General features: G+C 42.2%; 1 protein-coding gene across 11 annotated transcripts in view; it reads left to right on the top strand.

Annotated features, from left to right (window-relative positions):
• SUGCT (succinyl-CoA:glutarate-CoA transferase) overlaps positions 1 to 19,848 on the top strand; it is a 752,487-nt gene that overhangs the window by 35,014 nt on the left and 697,625 nt on the right. For 10 of the 11 annotated variants that reach the window (XR_010585693.1, XR_010585692.1, XM_065542089.1 and 7 more), the window contains 3 exons: positions 12,209 to 12,260; positions 13,218 to 13,291; positions 19,365 to 19,450. Coding sequence is in view for 9 of the 11 variants with exons in the window: in XM_065542089.1 (XP_065398161.1) it covers positions 12,209 to 12,260; positions 13,218 to 13,291; positions 19,365 to 19,450 (212 nt within the window). In the remaining 2 variants the exon portion in view is untranslated. Of the gene's footprint in view, positions 1 to 9,848; positions 9,933 to 12,208; positions 12,261 to 13,217; positions 13,292 to 19,364; positions 19,451 to 19,848 lie in introns of all 11 variants that reach the window. The other variant, XM_065542091.1, reaches the window with a different exon arrangement.

Genomic DNA, 19,848 nt, shown 5'->3' with positions numbered 1-19,848 from the left:
TCAGGCATAATTAGAAAGGCACGTGAAAAGAGTAAAGTTCCCCAGTCACAACTTACTGGCTGGGAGAAGTATCTAGTGACTGCCTGCCTTAGGACCCCTAGGATAGTGACAGATCTGGAGGACAGTTGTCCAGCACAGGAGACTAAGACTGAGAAGGCCGCACCAGTGTCCAGGAGACAGTTAACTTCCTGGCCCTCAATGGTCAAGCATACCTGGGGCTCTGTGAGGGTGATGGCATAAGCTGGCACTTGCCCCGGGCACCCTCAGTCCTGCTGCTGGATCATCTGGTTAGTGGTTTCTGGGGCAGTGGGCCTTCCAGTGATTCCCTTGACATAAGGGGCATGGATGAGGAGGAAGCTTATTTCTATTCAGACAATCTTTTTTAAAGTGTCCTTGTAGACCGCACTGGAAGCAAGCCCTATTAGGCATTAGATTTGCCTAGCCTTTCCCTTTTCCAGAGCCTCCAAAGTCCGCTTGCCTGAGGGCCACAACTAAAGTGGTGGCCTTTTTTTTTAAAATCCCATTTGCCCTGTTCTGCCTGCTCCTCCCGTTCTCTATTATAAAAAACCGAGGCTGCCAAGTTCAATAGGGTTTCTAAGTTTTGCTCTGGGCCTAAGGTGGACTTTTGAAATTTTTTTCTAATGTCTGCAACTGACTGAGTAATAAACTTACCCTTTAAGATTAGTTGTCCTTCAATAGAGTCAGGTGACAGAGAGCTATGCTTCCTCAATGCCTCTCTTAGTTTCTCCAGAAAGGCAGTCTCTCTTCCTTTCCCTGTGTTGTGATGGACATCATTGAATAATTTATAGACTTCTTCCTAGTTTTCCTTAGTCCTTCTAGCATGCAAGTTAGCAAATGTCGTGGCAACAATCTCCATGTTCTGATTCTGTGTCCCAGTGAGGGTCTACACTGGGAACTGCCTGCTAACCTGTGGGGAATTGTTCTCTTTCCTCTGTTGTCATCCTATCATTGACCTGACTGAGATACCAGAGATCGCTAAACTCTCGGGCTGCAGTTATGGCAGCACTTCTCTCATTTGGGATTAGTGTCTGATCTAGCAATAACATTATATCTCTCCATGTCAGATCAAAGGATTGTCCTAACCCTTGTAAAACATCAATATAGCCATCAGGTTTATCTGAAAATTTACCTAGGTCTATTTTAATTTGCTTCAAGTCTGACAGGGAAAAAAGGTACATACACTGACTGGGCCGAATTCTCCAGAATACATCTTAGGGGCGTTTTTGCCTTAGGGGAACTTTTCCCATCTGAAAAAAGAACATAGTGATGCCAGCACCTCTAGTCATTTTCTGATGAGCATTAGTCCTAAGGTGTCCTCTGTGGTCCTAATGCTTATTCCTTTCCAGGGTGTGTAACCACCCATGAACCTCTGCTTATCGGATTAGTTAGGCTCACTGATGTAGCAAACCTGCACCTGTTTTCCCGCCTTTCTTGACCACAAAGAAAGGGGTCTGGGTTGCTGGATTCTAGTGATCCTTTACCAGTGTGCTCAACATTGCCTTTGTGCTCAGAGGTGAGTTCGTTTCCAGGGTGCATAACCACCCATGGACCTCTGCTTATCGGATTAGTTATGCTCACTGATGTAGCAGTCTTGCACCTCTTTTCCTGCCTCTCTTGACCACAAAGAAAGGGGTTCGGGCTGCTGGATTCTAGTGATCCTTTACCAGCGTGCCCGACACTGCCTTTGCGCTCAGGGGTGAGTTCTAGAGCTGGGCTGGGTTCCTGAGTATTTCATAACTGTCTTAATTTAATACTTAATTTAATACTTAATTTAGGAGAGCTAAATAATTAAACATGAGGCCAAAGTACATAAGAAAGCGGCAGTCTTTTATTGCAAATATGCACACACTCTTGGGCGAGGTTTTCCAGTCCTCAGGTATGGGGCCAGGGAAGTCGCACCAGCGCTCTCGGGTGAGGTTCTCCGGTCCACAAATAGGAGGGGCCGAAGAAGTCATGCCAGCACCTGCCAGCAGCGGACTTTTATGCATTGGTACTGGAAGGGGGAGGGCAGTGGGCGGGATAAGGGCGTGATAGGGGCGTCTCCATAGGTGTGGCTGGGTAAGTTTCGATCTCTTCGGATTGATGTCACCTGGCGCATGCTCGGTTGATCTGCATCTTCCTGGGCGCGGGCTGCATTCTCCCGTGTGTGGGAAAGTTGGTGAGGAAGAACCCGGAAGCAACATGGATTGTGCCTTCTTGTTCACCTTCCTCCATCTTGTCCTTTCTCCCTCACCCAAACAATAACATCCCAGCTGCCCCATCAAGATGCATTCCCATAAACAACAGTTCTTATGCAACTTCGTTTCAGAGAGGGTGTAGGTAACCTTTTGAGTCAGGATTGAGATAGAGTTTTTGCCCACTAGGGCCTTTGTCCTTCTTTCCTTTGTAGGAATATGCTTTAATTATCAACCTTAAACTTTTTGTTGCCCCAGATTAAGTCCTTTTGGGTACAAGATATGAGAGATGAATCCTGTTTATCCTCTGTGCCTTTTTCCTATGAGGAGGGCAAGGAGAAAAAGATGGGTTTGCTTTTTTGCGAGTACTTTAAGGCTTGGCTGAGTGCAAACAGCTCTGCATGTTTGAGCAGACCAATTAGGCAGTTTTCCTAACTCTGCTTTTACAAGTGTTTCCCTATCAATTACTGAATACCCATTGTGTTTTTTCCCTCAATCACCTTGGAGGAACCATCTATCGTCTTGTCCTAAAGGGAGTTCCTCCTAGGTCTGGTCAGACCTTTGTATGGTAATTAAGATTTAAATCCCCTGTTAGGAAATCTGCTGGGTTAAGGGAATTTTCAGTGGTTAGTGTTAAATCACCTTTTTCTAACAGAATAGCCCTATACTTTTAGATTTTTTTAGTTAGTAAGCTGCATTTTGCTTTTCTTGACTTAGGAGAATTCTGAACTGGTGAGGTGTGCTCACAATGAGGTTTCCTCTAAACGTTTTACTTTTCTACTTTCTTCTGCTAGCAAAGCAGTTGCCGCTACCGATTGAATGCATTTGGGCCATCCGTGGGTTACTGGGTTAAGGATTTTTGATAGGAAGGCTATGGGTTGTCAGTGGTCTCAGTGTTTTCAGGCTACGCCCTTGTTTACACTGACAACAAGGTAGTATTGGAGTATTATAAGGTCAGGAGAAGACCTTCAATTATCAGTTACAGGTTTTGAATTTACCCTGGCTTTTAAAGGAACAGGGTACACTATTTTTTCTTTAACTACTTGTATATCTTTCTCTTTATCTCTTTTCCTCTCTCTTTCCCCTCTCTCTCTCTTCCCTTTTCTCTTTCTCTTTCCCCTCTGTCTCTCGCGGTAGATGGATTTTGGGAACACAGTAGAAGGACGTTTGCTTGTTGCCCCCATTTGTCACTATAGGAATATGTGCCTCCCTTTAATTTACTCAATTCGCTTTCATCCTCATCTATTATGTTGTCGTAGACCTAGTTCCAGTTGTTAAAGTACTGGGTCATCAGTTATAAGGCCCTGACCAAGGAGCCGAGGCTTGGAGATTGTATTGCAGTGGGGGAAGCTGGGTAGAAATTGGGGGTGGAGAGCATCTCACACAATGGGAGAGGAATCCTAGCCATTTACAAACTTGGGATCCTGGCAAGGGTGGTGGGAAACAGGTCTCACATAACTGCCCAAGTCAAGAGCTGTATATTGGGAGGGGCATCAGGGACAAGACTCCCTGGGTTCATAGCCTAGATGCCTAAGGACACAGTGTAGAGCTTCCTTAGATCCCTTTGGAGATGCAACCTGCTCTAATACTTGGGAGAGAAAGTGAAAGTCTGAAGCATTAGTACATAGGAGGCAGGGGTGGGAGGAACTAGATTCAGAGGTAAGGAGAATTTTGAGGCTACACTTTAAAAAAGTCGTGGTTGGGACCCAGGAGGTATAGGTCAGAAGGAGAGGTAGGGGCACACGCATGGGCAACTGTTGAGTAGAGACTTCTGGCTGCACCATGATTTTGACCGGCCAATGCCAGGAGTTTGGGATGACAGCTTTCTGTCTCTAGTTGGCCCTCGGCTTCCCCAGGAAAACTGTGAAAGTGGAAGCTGGTTCCAGGCAGACCACTGCTCCCAACCCGGAAGGGTTGGGGGTTTTAGAAAGCCTTTTCCCTTCTTAAGTCCGGCGGTCATGGTAATTTTTTTTAACTGGCCGACAGGTGCCTGGTATTTCCTCCTATTCTAAGGAAGGATAGGACAGAATAGCAAGTGAAAGTGGTCCAATATTACTCACTGCTTTGGAGAATCCCCAGACGAGGCCACCAAATGTTACTGGTGGGTCTTCGTTTTTAGAGCTCCCATGATGGTGGTGGGCCACTTACAAGATGGGGTGGGCCACTCCCAAGATGGCGGCAAGCCTTTTGTTCTCTGACCTGGGGTTCTTGGCCTCACGGATTCCAAGGAATGGAACCTTGGGCCATGCAGTGAGTGTTATAGCTCTATTAGAAGTCGTGGGTCACGGAAGAGAACCATGGAACCCAGGATTAATGTTCAGCTCGATTAGGACAAACCCAGGCACTTAGCCATGCAGGAACAATGGCGAGCCTTTAGCGTGATCGAGAGCAGCAATGGGCATGTCGCAGGATCAGGAACACCGCGGACACACTGCCGGATCCAGAGGGGTGGAAGTCAGCGGCAGGTCTGTGATGGTGGCAAACAGCAGTGGCGTACAGTGAGCAAAAGCTCAGCTTGAGGCATAACAAACATGGACCAGAAGAGTGTGCAGTTGCAAGATTTAATAGAGTGAAAACAGAGCTCCCATACGATGGGAGGGGACCCAAAGGGGGTTGCCCATTCCCAGCTGAAATGCCTAGGGTTTATATCCCATTGTCCCTTCCCCTGTGCTCTCAGGTGATATATGATTTGACTATTTCTTTACCTCCTGCTTTTAGCCTAATTTGTATTTTAGTGAGCCCTCTTTACTGCCTGATTTGTTGGATGTGAGCTGAGTTAGAAGCCCCATGTTTAAAGGTGGGTGTGGTCACCTTCCCAGCTAGGTTTAGGAATTCTTAGTCGGCCTGGGAAATCCAGCTAGTCCTGTCTCTCAATTTCACAGGTGTATACATCTGTCAAAATTTATTTAATTGTACAGTTTAATGTATTTATAGAAATAATATATAGCGTATCATAAATCATATATAATGTATTATATATAGTTATTTACATAAGCTAATTTATTTATATAATGTATATACTGTGTGTGTGTGCATTTTTCTTAGAAACAGGGTCTTGCTCTGTTGCTTAAGCTAGAATGCAGTGGCGTGATCATGGCTCACTGTATTGTTTTTGTTTTTGTTTTGTTTTTTGAGATGGAGTCTCACTTTGTCCCCCAGGCTGGAGTGCAGTGGCGCGATCTTGGCTCACTGCAACCTCTGCCTCCTGAGTTGGAGCAATTCTCCTGCCTCAGCCTCCCGAGTAGCTGGGATTACAGGTGTGTGCCACCATGCCTGGCTAATTTTTGTATTTTTAATAGAAACGGGGTTTTGCCATGTTGGCCAGGCTGGGCTTGAACTCCCGACCTCAGGTGATCCACTCACCTCAGCCTCTCAGAGTGCTGGGACTACAGGAGTGAGCCACCACGCCTGGCCCATCATGGCTGTCTGTAACCTTGAACTCCTGGGCTCAAGTTATTTCCCCATCTCAGCTTCTCAAGTAGGTAGGGCCACAGGCATGCCACCACACCTGGCTAAGAATATTATAATTTATTATATATATAATTATTATATGTAAGTCATTCTTCAATAAAGTTAATTAGGTGCTGGATGCAGTGGTTCATGCCTATAGCCTCAGCTACTTAGCAGGCTCAGGTGAGAGGATTGCTTGAGCCCAGAAGGTCGAGTTTACAGTGAACTATGTATGTTTCTGCCACTGCACTCTAGCCTGGGCAACAAAACCCAGACCTTGTCTCTAAAAAAATCAATAAATGAATAAAGTTGATTATAAAACATCTAAAGTACAGCAGAAAATCAAAACAAATTTTCTGCCATGAATATTTTTATACCTATGTCTCAGCATATTTGTAGAAGATTTCTGTGAATTAAATTCTGCCAACAGGAAAACTTAATTAAAGCCTATTAAGATTTTAAAATACAGAAAGTGTCAATTGCTCTCCTAAAAGATTGTTTCTGATTGACATTACACAATGTATGAAAGTGTCTATTTCACCCCACCTTTGCGAGTATTGAATAGTTATCTTTTAAATGTTTTCCAATCTGGTGAGAAAAAAAATTTTTTGTGATAATATTCATCTTTTTGATTGTAAGTGGAATGGCTATGAATATCTTTTGCTATGATACTGGAGATTTTTATTTATTTGTGAGTTGATTGTTGTTTTCCCACTTTTCCATCAGACTGTGTTTCTTTCTTACTGATATGTGAGAGTTCTTTATACCTAGAAACCTCTCTTCTTTATTTTTTAGCCTTTCAGGCTGTCATTTATCTTCTAATTGTAGTCATGCTATCTTTCACTCTACTGTGTTTAATTTTTTTTTTTTTTCTGAGACAGAGTCTCACTCTGTCTCCGAGGCTGGAGTGTAGTGGTGCAATCTCGGCTCACTGCACCCTCTGCCTCCCGGGTTCAAGCAATTCTCCTGCCTCAGCCTCCCTAGTAGCTGGGATTACAGGTATGCACCAACATGCCCGGCAACTTTTTGTATTTTCAGTAGAGACAGGGTTTTGCCATGCTGGCCAGGCTGGTCTCTAACTCCTGACCTTAAGTGATCCGCCTGCCTCCTCCTCCCAAAGTGCTGGGATTACAGGTGTGAATCACTGCACTTGACCTGTATTTCTTTTTAAAGACAACTTATTGATTCCATTAACACCCTGTTGATTCATTAACATTGAACTCTTGATCTACAGCACTATAACTCATGCCTGAATGAAGCTTACCTAACAACGTATTTTCTCTATAAGGCATATCACGGCCTTCTTATGCTATGCTTCTGGGCCATAAACTGCGAGATCACCAACATAAAGCACAGAAATGTTAAAAACGCAACATTAAATATACTGGAAGAGGACACTTGTTTATAGTATGAGAGGTGAAACAAGTATCACGTTGTTCAACTTCAGCTGGGAACATGCACAATGACCTACTCAAATTTTTCTGCATTCTGTGCATGTCTGGGAATGACCGTGAAAGCTCCACATGTACTGATTCTGGGGTTACAAATAAATTTTAGTGAGTAGGCTGGGTGTGGTGGCTGGCTCATGCCTGTATTGCCAGCACTGTGGGAGGCTGAGGCAGATGGATCACCTGAGGTGAGGCGTTTGAGATCAGCCTGGCCAACATGGTAAAACCTCGTCTCTACTAAAAATACAAAAAATACCGGGACATGGTGGCACATGCCTGTAATCCCAGCTACTTGGGAGGCTGTGGCAGGAGAATCACTTGAACCTGGGAGGTGGAGGTTGCAGTGAGCTGAGATCATACTATTGCACTCCAGCCTGGGCGACAGAGCAAGACTCCATCTCAAAAAAAAAAAAAAAAAAAAAAAAAAAAAAATTAGTGAGTAGTCAAATTCCCAAATACAGAATCTGAGTATTAACTGTAATCCCTCTGTGATGATGCTGCTATGTGTACAATGAGTCAGTAAAAGCTTCAGAGTAGAAATATTTATCAGGCTGGGCGTGGTGGCTCAAGCCTGTAATCCCAGCACTTTGGGAGGCCAAGGCGGGTGGATCACGAGGTCAGGAGGTCGAGCCCATCCTGGCTAACATGGTGAAACCCCATCTCTACTAAAAATACAAAAAACTAGCCTGGCGTGGTGGCGGGCGCCTGTAGTCCCAGCTACTCGGGAGGCTGAGGCGGGAGAATGGCGTGAACCCGGGAGGCGGAGCTTGCAGTGAGCTGAGATTGCGCCACTGCACTCCAGCCTGGGCGACACAGCGAGCTCCGTCTCAAAAAAAAAAAAAAAAAAAAAAAAGAAAGAAATATTTATCAAAGCATTGCAGGGGGCTGTATAGCAGAAGATACACAGAATGATGCGTCACCCTGTTGTTCACGAATGTAATATAATTTATAATTTATTTTTTAATTTTTAAAATCAAAGTTTTAGGTATACTTGGTTTTAAAACTTCAGAAGTTCTACGGTGTTAATTGTGTAAAAGAGTAACCCCTTATGCCTTTCTGCCCCTTCCCTTTGCCCAGAGACAACAAATTTCAATTCTTTTTGCCTTTTTTTCTCCTGCCAAATTGCTAAATAACTTGATTATAATGTTATTGATTCTTTTGTTTTGTTTTTAGGCACTATCGATAGTGATAAAGACTAGCTTTCAGGCCAGGCACGGTGCCTCACACCTGTAATCCCAGCACTTTGGGAGGTCAAGGCAGGTGGATCACCTGAGGTCAGAAGTTCGAGACCAGCCTGACCAACATGGTGAAACCCTGTCTCTACTAAAAATACAAAAATTACCTGGGCCTGGTGGCAGGTGCCTGTAATCCCAGCTACTTGGGAGGCTGAGGCAGGAGAATCACTTGAACCTGGGAAGCGGAGATTGCAGTGAGCCAAGATCGCAAACCTGGGAGACAGAATGAGACTCTGTCTCCAAAAAAAAAAAAAAAAAACAGAGGCTAGCTTTCTTTCACTACCATTTGAACAAATATTCATGCACTTTCCATCCTTTCAAATTATAAATTTTGTTAGATCACTATTCAGTATTTTGATTGTTATTATACTGTTTCATCAAACTAAAATCTGGCCTAAGAAAGCCTCCATACTCACATACTTGAGTTTTTACCTACAACCCACAACCTAATTTAGTAGGTAAGCAAACTGAAAACCTAACTTAGGGGTATGCTTCAATAACAGTTGCTGACTCTCAGCCAGTCCCAGGAGCTGGACCTCAAAGACTTATAGCCACCAGCTGTTCAGATTGTGTTCTAAGGCACTAGCTGTTTCTATACCTTGCTTCTGCTCCCTGCACATCACTTTCCTTTTTGTATGCATAAATTCTCTCCCACTATGCCCACTATACAGCAGCGCCGGAGACCCTCTAAATCTGCTGTGACTTGGGGGAGGGTGGGAAGGGGTTGTCTGATTTCACAAATCATTTTTTCCTTGCTAAATTAAACTGCTAAATTATGTTTGTTTAAAAAATTGTTTTAAACAGTACAATTATTATTCATACTCTAATTATACTGCTGCTCATGTATACCTTTTTATTTCTCTTTGTTAATATTTGTCCGGTTTCTTTATTTGCCTTCTCAATATCTAGCCTCCATTTATCCCATACTGCGATGCAAGTGTAAACCTCTCAGCTATTGTGTTGGTATCTTCCTTGTTGTCATCCTGAGCTTTCACTTCACCCCTCAGCTTTATTTTTATTCTTTTTGTATTTTATTTTTAATTTAATTTAATTTAATTTAATTTTATTTTATTTTTGAGATGGAGTCTCCCTGTGTTGCCCAGGCTGGAGTGCAGTGCTGTAATCTCGGCTCACTGCAACCTCTGCCTCCTGGGTTCAAGAGATTATCCTGTCTCAACCTCCTGAGTAGCTGGGACTACTGGCGCTCGTTGCCACACCTAGCTAAATTTTTGTATTTTTGTAGAGGTGGGGTTTCACCAAGTTGACCAGGCTGGTCTCGAATTCCTGACCTTAAGTGATCCGCCCGCCTTGGCCTCCCAAAGTGCTGGGATTACAGGCATGAGCCACCTTGCCTACCGTTATCTGATTTTTAATAGTTTGTTTGAATCAGGCTCTAAGTAAGGCGCATATGCTGTGGTTGGTTGACAATTAAGTCTCATTTAATTGGGGTATCCTTCTACATCTTGCATTTTTCTTGCCTTTTTATTTGTTAAAGAAATAAATATTTCCATTTCCTGCAGTGTTTTGGGCATTCTGGATTTTTCTGCCTGCTTCCGTATTGTGTCCTTGACATGGTCCTCTGTCTCCTATAGCTCCTGTCACTTGTAAGTTGGATCTAGAGTCTTCCTTATATTCAGGTGGGGAGGAATGATTTTCTTATAAAGTAATTTTCTAAATTTCTAGATTACTTTTGAAAGTAATTTTTCCAAGAAAGGATGCATGACAGGTAGTTTTTGAAAACCTGCGTGACTAAAAATATTTTTTTTCTATCCTCACACTTGACTTGTGTTTTAATTGGGTTTAGAATTTTAGGGAGAAAGAATTTCTCCCCTCAGAATTTTAAGGGTTTTTTTTTTTTTTTTGCTCCAGTTTTTTGTTTTGTCTTGCAGCATTGTTGAGAAATTCAATGTCCTCCTGATAACCAATCCTTTCTATCTGACCTGCTTTTTTCTCCCTAGAAATGTTTAAGATCTTTTGTCAGAGAAGTCAGTACTCCAGATTTTCACAGTGATGTCTTGGTGTGCTTGCTGTGTGTCTTTTTAAAATCCATTATGCTGGGCCAGTAGAGGGACCTTCCAATCTGGAAATTTATGCCTTTCAGTTCTAGGCAATTTTTTCTGAATTATTTCTTTGGTAATACTCTCTTTTCTGTTTTTGCTGTTCACTCTTTAAGAAGCTCATATTATTGGGTTTCCTGGACTGATGTTTTATTTTTGTTACCTTTTCTCCATTTTCCACTTTTATTTTTTTGTTCTGCTCTGTAGGTGATTTTCTTATCTCGATCTTTCTGCCTTTCTATAATATTTTTCCTTCTATCATATTTTTAAGTGTCAAGGGCCAGAACAAGCAGGATTTTGTGAGCTGTGGAAAGAAGTTGGATTTCATTCTAAGTTTAGTAGGAAACCATAGAGGATTTTGAGCAGGGAAGGATGTTTTACGTATACAAGGATCATTCTCACTACTATAACAGGTTATCTCTGCTGTAAGCCATTGTATTAATCTATTGCCATATAACAAACCACTCCAAAACTTAGTGCCTTAAAACAAGGCTTTATTTTTTTCTCAGAGTTCTGTGGGTTGATTGGGCAATTCTTTATTTCTTTCTTTTTTAAAGACAGAATTTGCTTTTGTTGCCCAGGCTTGAGTGGTGCCATCTCAGATTACTGCAACCTCTACCTCCTGGGTTCAAGCGATTCTCCAGCCTCAGACTCCAGAGTAGCTGGGGTTACAGGCGTGCGCCACCATACCCAGCTAATTTTGCATTTTTAGTAGAGACGGGGTTGGCCAGGCTGGTCTGGAACTCCTGACCTCAGGTGATCTGCCTGCCTCAGCCTCCCAAAGTGCTGGGATTACAAGCGTGAGCCACCGTGCCCAGCCAGTTGGGCAGTTCTTTTGCTGGATTCACCTGGGTTTATTCATGTGTCTGCAAATAGCTAGTGGCTTGGCTTGGCCTGGGTGTTCCAAGATGGCTTCATCCAGATGTCTGGGCCTCAGCAGGGACTGCTGCAATGACAGTCTCAGCTGAACTTCTCTCCATGTGTTCTTTCATCTTGTGCTTCTTCGCATGAAGATTGAAGTGGTCCAAAAAATCAAGCCCCAATGTATAAGCACTTATCCTGCCTCTGCTGGCATCAACTTTCCTAATATCCTATTGGTGAAAACAAGGCAGATGTCCAAGCCCAGTGCCAATGTGGGAGGAGAATGTATAAGGTTGGAGGTGTGATTTTTGGGGAAATAGCTGTAACAATTTACCACATTAAACATGGTTTTAGCTACTTTCCGTTTTCTGATGCTTTGCCTATAAGTTTACCTTCTGATTATAATTTGGTTTTCCATATAAGTATGCTGTCAAGAAAATAATGCACCAATCCATGCACTTCAAATATTTGCTATTGCTGTGATTGTGATAGTAATTTTTTTTCTTTTTCTTTTTCTTTTTTTTTTTGAAGTGGTGTCTTGCTCTGTTGCTCAGGCTGGAGTGCAGTGGCTCCATCTCGGCCCACTACAGCCTCCGCCTCCTGGGTTCAAAGGATCCTCCTGCCTCAGCGAGTAGCTAGAATTACATGCACACGCCACGGTGCCTGGCTATTTTTTGTATTTTTAGTACAGATGGGATTTCACCATGTTGGCCAGGCTGGTCTCGAATTCCTGATCTCAGGTGATCTGCCTGCCTCGGCCTCCAAAAGTGCTGGAATACAGGCATGAGTCCACGTGCCTGGCTCAGCTTCCCATATTCTTTACTAGAGCCTTGTGGTCTGTGGACTCCCTTGCTAAGAATCACTGTAGTCCTTGTGATCTATCTCAAGTTTATAATGGTGTATGTGAAAATGTAAGAAAATTAATAATCAATTATCTTGAAATGTTTTCTCTGTTTTGGCAGATATGAACAATATAAAGCCATTGGAAGGGGTAAAAATTCTGGATCTAACAAGGTTTGTATTGGTTTATCTACATTTGGGTTTTTTTTTTGGGATTTGGTTTTTCCCTTTCCTCAAAAACATTTAATTTTTTGAATTAAAAGAAGATTCTTATATGCTTATGTTGAGATTTTAGAGAAGAAAATAGGAAAAGAAAAATTCCTGTAATATCATCATTCTATGAGACAATTAGTGTAGTATTTATGCCTTTTCCCAATGTGTATTTATATATAATCTTAAAAAACTAAAATTGGAACCATATTGAAATTACAGTTTTACCCACATTTTAAACACAATGTTATATTTTAGATATTTTCCTATGTTATTCAAAATTCAACAAAAAGTAAGAGAGTAATTAATATATCGATGTCACATAATTACTTAATCATCCTCTAATCTTTCACAATTATAAATTAGGCTTCCTTGTACACAAATATTTCCCTCAGTTTTGATTTCTTCCTCAGGATAAAATTCTAGATAAAGAATTATAGGGGCCGGGCGCAGTGGCTGACGCCTGTAATCCCAGCACTTTGGGAGGCCGTGGCGGGCGGATCACCAGATCAGGAGATCGAGACCATCCTGGCTAACACAGTGAAACCCCGTCTCCACTAAAAATACAAAAAAATTAGCCGGGCATGGTGGCAGGCACCTGTAGTCCCAGCTACTCAGGAGGCTGAGGCAGGAGAATGGCGTGAACCCGAGAGGTGGAGCTTGCAGTGAGCTGAGATGGTGCCACTGTACTCCAGTCTGGGTGACAGAGCGAGACTCTGTCTCAAAAAAATAGAAAAAGAAAAAGAAAGGGGGTATATATTTTTAAAGCTCTTATTACATATGGCCAAATTACAGTTTTAACTGTTTTGATTCTTACTAGCATTATATGAGCTTGTCTGTGTTGATGGGTCTTTAAGAAAATAATTAATATAAAAATTTTCCAGATGGTAATTAATTTATTTATCATTTTTAACATTGTAGAATCCTGGCGGGACCTTTTGCTACTATGAATTTAGGAGACCTTGGAGCAGAAGTTATAAAAGTGGAGAGACCAGGTAAAGCTATTAATCTCTTTAAAATATAGAAACAAGCTAATAAATATATTTAAATAATTCTCTAAATACCCATGTTTAGTGTACCTGTAAGTGGGATAAGGAGAGAATTAAAATGAAATGATTGTCTTTTTCTTCTCCATTTCTTGTTTTCCTGTGAACTAACACTAATGGTATCTTTTTACTCCTTATGTGTGCTCAGTGCTCAGGCTCAAGCCAGTTTCTTCTTTGCACCTGAAGGCTTTTGTTAGAAGCTGAGGCTGGCCACAGTGGTTGACGCCTGTAATCCCAGCACTTTGGGAAGCCGAGGAGGGCAGATCACTTGAGGTCAGGACTTCAAGACCAGCCTGGCCAACATGGTGAAACTTCGTTTCTACTAAAAATACAAAAAAAAAAAGTAGCCAGGCATGGACCTGTAATCCCAGCTACTTGGGAGGCTGAGGCAGGAGAATCACTTGAACCCGGGAGGTGGAGGTTGCTGTGAGCCTAGGTCATGCCACTGCACTCCAGCCTGGGCAACAGAGCAAGACTCTGCTTCAAAAAAAACAAAGAAGCTGAGATGCAGTGTATAACAATGATGATAAGGACACCTACAGTGCCGGGCAAAGTTCTCAATGCTTTGCCTGTGCTTATTTAATCTTTACAACAACCCTATGGGCTGATGTTATTATTCATAGTTTATAAAGGAGAAAATGGAGACACAGAGATGTTAAGCAACTTACTTAGGGGCACACAGGTAATAAGGAATATCCAGACCTTCAGCCATGATTCTGGCCTTCCTTAGCCCCAGCCTAGCTTTAGCGTTGAGACTAAGATTACAGTGGGCCTGGCCACCCTCCCTCACTGTGGAATAAAGGGAAGGCCAGGAGAAAGGAAGATAAAAGTGAAGAAATAGGGTAAAGAAGAAGGAGAGAAGGAAAAGGAATCAAAGTCCCTCAAAAAACAACCCAAGGCTGGGCACGGTGACTCACGCCTGCAATCCCAGTACTTTGGGAGCCTGAGGCAGGTGGATCACCTGAGGTTGGCAGTTCGAGACCAGCCTGGCCAACATGGTGAAATCCCGTCTCCACTAAAAATACAAAAATGAGCCATGCATGGTGGCAGACACCTGTGGTTCCAGCTACGTGGGAGGCTGAGGCGAAAGAATCTCTTGAACTTGGGAGGTGGAGGTTTCAGTGAGCCAAGATCGTGCCACTGCATTCCAGCCTGGGTGACAGAGTGAGACCCTGTCTCAAAAACAAACAGACAAACAAACAAACAGAAAACCTCAAATACTCCAACCTAAGTCATTCTTTTCTATTTCCTTTTTCTTTTTATTTTTTAGAGACGGCATTTCCCTCTGTCATCCAGGCTGGAGTGCAGTGGTGTGATCATAGCTCACTATAGCCTCCAACTGCTGGGCTTGAGCAATTCCCCTGCCTCAGCCTTCTGAATGGGTGGGACTACAGGCATGTGCCACCATGCCCAGCTATAATAATACAATTTTTTGTGTGTGTGTATGTAGAGACAGAGTCTTGTTATATTGCTTGTTCTGGTCTTGAACTCCTGTCTCAGCCTTTCAGAATGTTGGGATTACAGGTGTGACCTACTACTCCTGGCCATTTTTTTCTATTCCCAATAAAAGAAACATTTCCCCATTTTATAATTTTAAAGGTTTTGAAGGAGGAAACACCTAAGCTTAGATCAGTTTTTTGCTTTTATGTTTTCATCTGACATCTTTCCTGTTCTTTCTTCCTCCTTTGTTCACCAAATAAATACATTCTGTGTACACATTTCTCACTTTTATTTGGTATCATCTTAGCAGTTTGGTGTTTAGTTCAAGCTGTTATTGATAAAGTTTCTTAGAAAGGCCTCATTATTGGCCGGGCATAGTGGTTCACACCTGTAATCACATTTTGGGAGACTGAGGTGGGCGGATCACCTGAGGTCAGGCATTCAAGACCAACCTGGCCAACGTGGTGAAACCCCCTTCTCTACTAAAAGAACAAAAATTAGTGGTGCATGATGGCGGATGCCTGTAATCTCTACTTGGGAGACTGAGGCACGAGAATTGCTTGAACCTGGGAGATGGAGGTTGTAGTGAGCTGAGACCATGCCATTGCACCCCAGCCTAGGCAACAAAAGCCACACTCCATCTCAAAAAGGAACGTGTCATTGTTTTGTGCCCTTTCTCTCCAATAAGCACTTAAAGGGCACAGTCCATGTTTTTTAATGTCTGCTATATCATCATATAAACAGCTTGTTTTATTTTATTTTATTTTTGAGACAGATCTCACTCTGTCATCCAGGCTTGACTGCCATCGTGTAATCATGGCTTACTGTTGCCTCGACCTCCTGGGCTCAAGCAATCCTCCTACCTTAGCTGGAACCATAGTTGTGCGCGACCGTGCCTGGCTACTTTTTTTTTTTTTGAGATGCAATCTCGCTCTATGAGCCACCGCACCCGGCCTTATTTAAAATATATAAATAATATATATATAGTTTTTGGTAAAAACAGGGTCTTCCTATATTGCCAAGACTGGTTTTGAACTCTGGGCTCAAACGATCCTTCGACCTCAGCCTCCCAAAGTGCTGACATTACAGGTGTGGGTGAGCCACCACACCTGGCCTATGCAGCTTGTTTTAGAAGTTTTCAAAAATTAGCATTATTATTTATGTTTCAAGATCTGATCCTATGGGTCTTAAACAGAATCCCCAAATCAGTGAGACTGGTCTAGTGGTGAATAATGTGTATGTATCTCTAAGACTCACAGGAGAATGATTTATAATTACGTCAACTTAGTAATTGACCGTAAGTGATAACCATATAAAGTAGAATATCTTTTTGTTTGTTTCCTTCTTTTTAAAAATTTTTTAAATTTTATTTTGTCTTTACAGACAGTAGAATACTTGATCTGGAAGATTCAATTTCTTGTTAAGTAGATATTCTTAAGAGGCCAAGGCAGTTAGCAGAAGATTCTCTGATAAGCATGAGGAATATCATGTATTAGTATATTTTATTACTCTTTATTATCCCTGCCAGTCTCAGGCGGTAGAAGTGCTCGGCAAGTCCTGCTCCCAGAGATGATGCTTCGTTTATTCATTCAATGATGTTCATCGCTTTTAGTCAGTGTTGGATACATGCGGAAGAATGTTTATTTTCTAGCTCAACATTTGTTTTTTTTCTTTAAAGCTTCTAATTTCCATATTGCTATCTGATTTTAACACCACAGCACTTACAACCATTGGTTTTCTTGCATTTTCCATTCCTATAACACATAGAACATTCAATGTGTTAATAATTTCTCTTGCTATTTCAGTTGGCCACCAGGGTAACATTTGTATTTCTATTAATTTTATAAATTGTTGTTCCCTATATAGTGAGGCCTATTTCTCCTTTGTACTTTTTAGTTTCCACCATGGAAACTAAACCACAACAGATCTTTCTTTGTCTAGGCCTTTATTATGTCTCATCGCCATACACTTGGTATCGGGCTTTGTTCCTAGCAGGTGTTTATTGTCCTTTTTTTTTTTTTTTTTTTTTTTTTTTTGTGACAGAGTTTTCACTCTTGTTGCCCAGGCCTAGAGTGCAATGGCATGATTTCAGCTCACTGCAACCTCTACCTCCCAGGTTCAAATAATTCTCCTGCCTCAGCCTCCTGAGTAGCGGGGATTACAGGCATGTGCCATCACGCCCAGCTAATTTTTTTATTTTTAGTAGAGATAGGGTTTCACCATGTTGACCAGGCTGGTGTCAAACTCCTGACCTCAGGTGATCCACACACCTCGGCCTCCCAAAGTGCTGGGGTTACAGGGGTGAGCCACTGCATCTGGCCTATTGTCCTTTTTTTGACCGGTTACTATGACTACTTCTCTTCACCCTCCCAATTAATACATTTTAATATTCATATTATATATTTAATTGTTTTGGGCTTTTGAGATAGTTATTCAACACAGATATGAGAAAAAGTGATTTTCATTAAAAGCAGCTTTGTGGTATTTTCACATTTCAGTAGAAAACTAGTTTCATTTTATATCCACTCTACAGTTCCTCAATTAAATAAAATTTGGTTGTAGTTTTCCCTTCCCTTCCCTTCCTTTCCCTTCCTTTCCCTTCCCTTCCCTTCCCTTCCCTTCCCTTCCCTCCCCTCCCCTCCCTCCCTCCCTCCCTCCCTCCCCTCTCTCCCCTCCCTTCCCTTCCCTTCCCTTTCTTTCTCTCTCTCTCTCTCTCTCTCTTTCTTTCTTTCGCCCTGCCCTGCCCTCCTTCTCTATTTCTTTTCTTTTCTCTTTTCTTTTTTTCCCTCCCTTCCCTTCTCCTCCCCTTTCCTCCTCTTCTCTTCTCTTCTTTTTCTTTTCTTTTCACAGGATCTTGCTCTGTCCCCCAGGCTGGAATGCAGTGGCACACTCCTGGCTCAGTGCAGCATTGACCTCCTGAGCTCAAGCGATTGCCCCATCTCAGTGTCCTAAGTAGCTGGGAATACAGGCATGTGCTACCACACCTGGCTAATTTTTTCACTGTTTGTAGAGACATGGTTTCACCATGTTGCCTAGGCTGTTCTCAAACTCCTGGCCTCAAGTGATCCACCCGCCTTGGCCTCCCAAAGTGTTGGGATTATCAGCATGAGCCACCACGTCTGGCCTGGTTGTAGTTTTCTGATTTAGTATTAGATTAGATTATTTTTATTTGTGTAACCAAAGAGCATATTACATTTATGTATACTCCTCTTTTTGTAGAGTTAGCCAGTCAGTGGATGTATCTGTGTGCCTGCAGGGCCAGGCAGGGAACCTAAGTGAGGAAAGTGAGCAGGGAAGTGAGCAAGGATGCAGCTGAAATTTCAGCATCGTCTCCACTAGGGCACACGAGGCCAGGGCTGTTGGTCTTTTGTTCACTGCTGTGTCTGCTCTGCACAGAGCAGTGTCTGTGACATAGTTGGTGCTCAATAAATATTTGTTGAATGAATGAATGTGTCAAAAGGTCATCTAAGAAAGGCAGTGTGAAGTTTTAAAGATTTCCAGATTTTGAAATCATGGCAGCTAGTTAAAAACTTTAAGAATTGTGTGGGTCAAATAAAACATGTCTCCCAAGCTGCAGGTTTTTCCAGATATGTCCTTTAATCCATTCATTTCCTGTCATGTGCCATGGACACAGAGCTTTCTGAAACCCCAGTTAAATGAGGAAAGCCTTGTAGGCCTCCAGTTTAGACTCCTGACATTATCTCCACCTGAGAAATGAGTGCAAATGTCTAAAATAAACTACTGGCCTGGTGCAGTGGGATCACTTTGGGAGGCCTAGGCGGCTGGGTCACTTGAGGTCAGGAGTTCAAGACTAGCCTGGCCAATATTGTGAAACTCTGTCTCTACTAAAAATAAAAAATTAGCCAGGCATGGTGGTACACACCTGTGTAATCACAGTTACTACGGAGGGTGATGCAGGAGATGTCATTGGTTTAGCTCCAGTTAGAACTAATGCTTCTTGGCTGGGTGTGGTGACTCACACCTGTAATCCCAGCACTTTGGGAGGCTGAGGCGGGCGGATCATCTGAAGTCAGGAGTTCGAGCTGGGCTTGCCAATGTGGTGAAACCCCGTCTCTAGTAAAAATACAAAAATTAGCAGGGCATGCTGGCGGGTGCCTGTAATCCTAGCTGGTTTTAGCAATTGATAGTACAATTAAATTATAGTTCTAGAAATTGATAGTACTATTTTTATTTTTTTTTCACAGTCACTTAGAAACTACTTTAAATGACTGGGTATAGTGGCTCACGCCTGTAATCCCAGCACTTTGGGAAGCCGAAGTGGGTGGATCACCTGAGGCCAGGAGTTTGAGACCAGCCTGGCCAACATGGTGAAACCCTGTCTCTACTAAAAACACAAACATTAGCCAGGTATGGTGGTGCACATCTGTAATCCCAGCTACTCGGGTAGCTGAGGCAGGAGAATTACCTGAACCCAGGAGGTGGAAGTTGCAGTGAGCAGAGATTGTTCCTCTGTACTCCAGTCTGGGCAACAGAGTGAGACTCCATGACTCCATCTCCAAAAAAAAAAAAAAAACAAAAAAAACAAAACCCAAAGATTAATAGCTCATGTTATTATTTTCAGGAGTTGGAGATGATACACGGACTTGGGGGCCACCTTTTGTTGGGACAGAAAGTACATATTATCTCAGTGTTAACCGAAATAAAAAAGTAAGAATATCATCCCTTTTTGGCTTTTTGTGTGTAATTCTCTTGTAATAGCAAAAATGTTGATATCATTGTGGCTTTTTTTTGTTGTTCCTTAAAGAAATTAAGATGTAATTAATATTTCAAATAAATTAAACTTCTGTTCATTTACCATTCACTAAGTAGAAACAATGGAGCTTTTTACTACTCTTTCTTACCTACTAAGTAACTTAGAACATTTCATAAGAATTTATAATGGAAATAATTTTATGAAATAGAAAAATCATTTGATTCCTTACATTTGTTATTATTAGGGAATAATTGCCTAACACTTGGTATTATACTTTAAAAACATCTCCTATCATCCTTGTTAGCATATTAATATATCCTCATGGTAAATAGAATCAGTAAAGATGATTTAA

The sequence above is a fragment of the Macaca fascicularis genome, chromosome 3 (assembly GCF_037993035.2).
Source record: "Macaca fascicularis isolate 582-1 chromosome 3, T2T-MFA8v1.1".
Lineage (NCBI taxonomy): Eukaryota > Metazoa > Chordata > Mammalia > Primates > Cercopithecidae > Macaca > Macaca fascicularis.
This window is presented reverse-complemented; position numbering and strand designations above follow the sequence as displayed.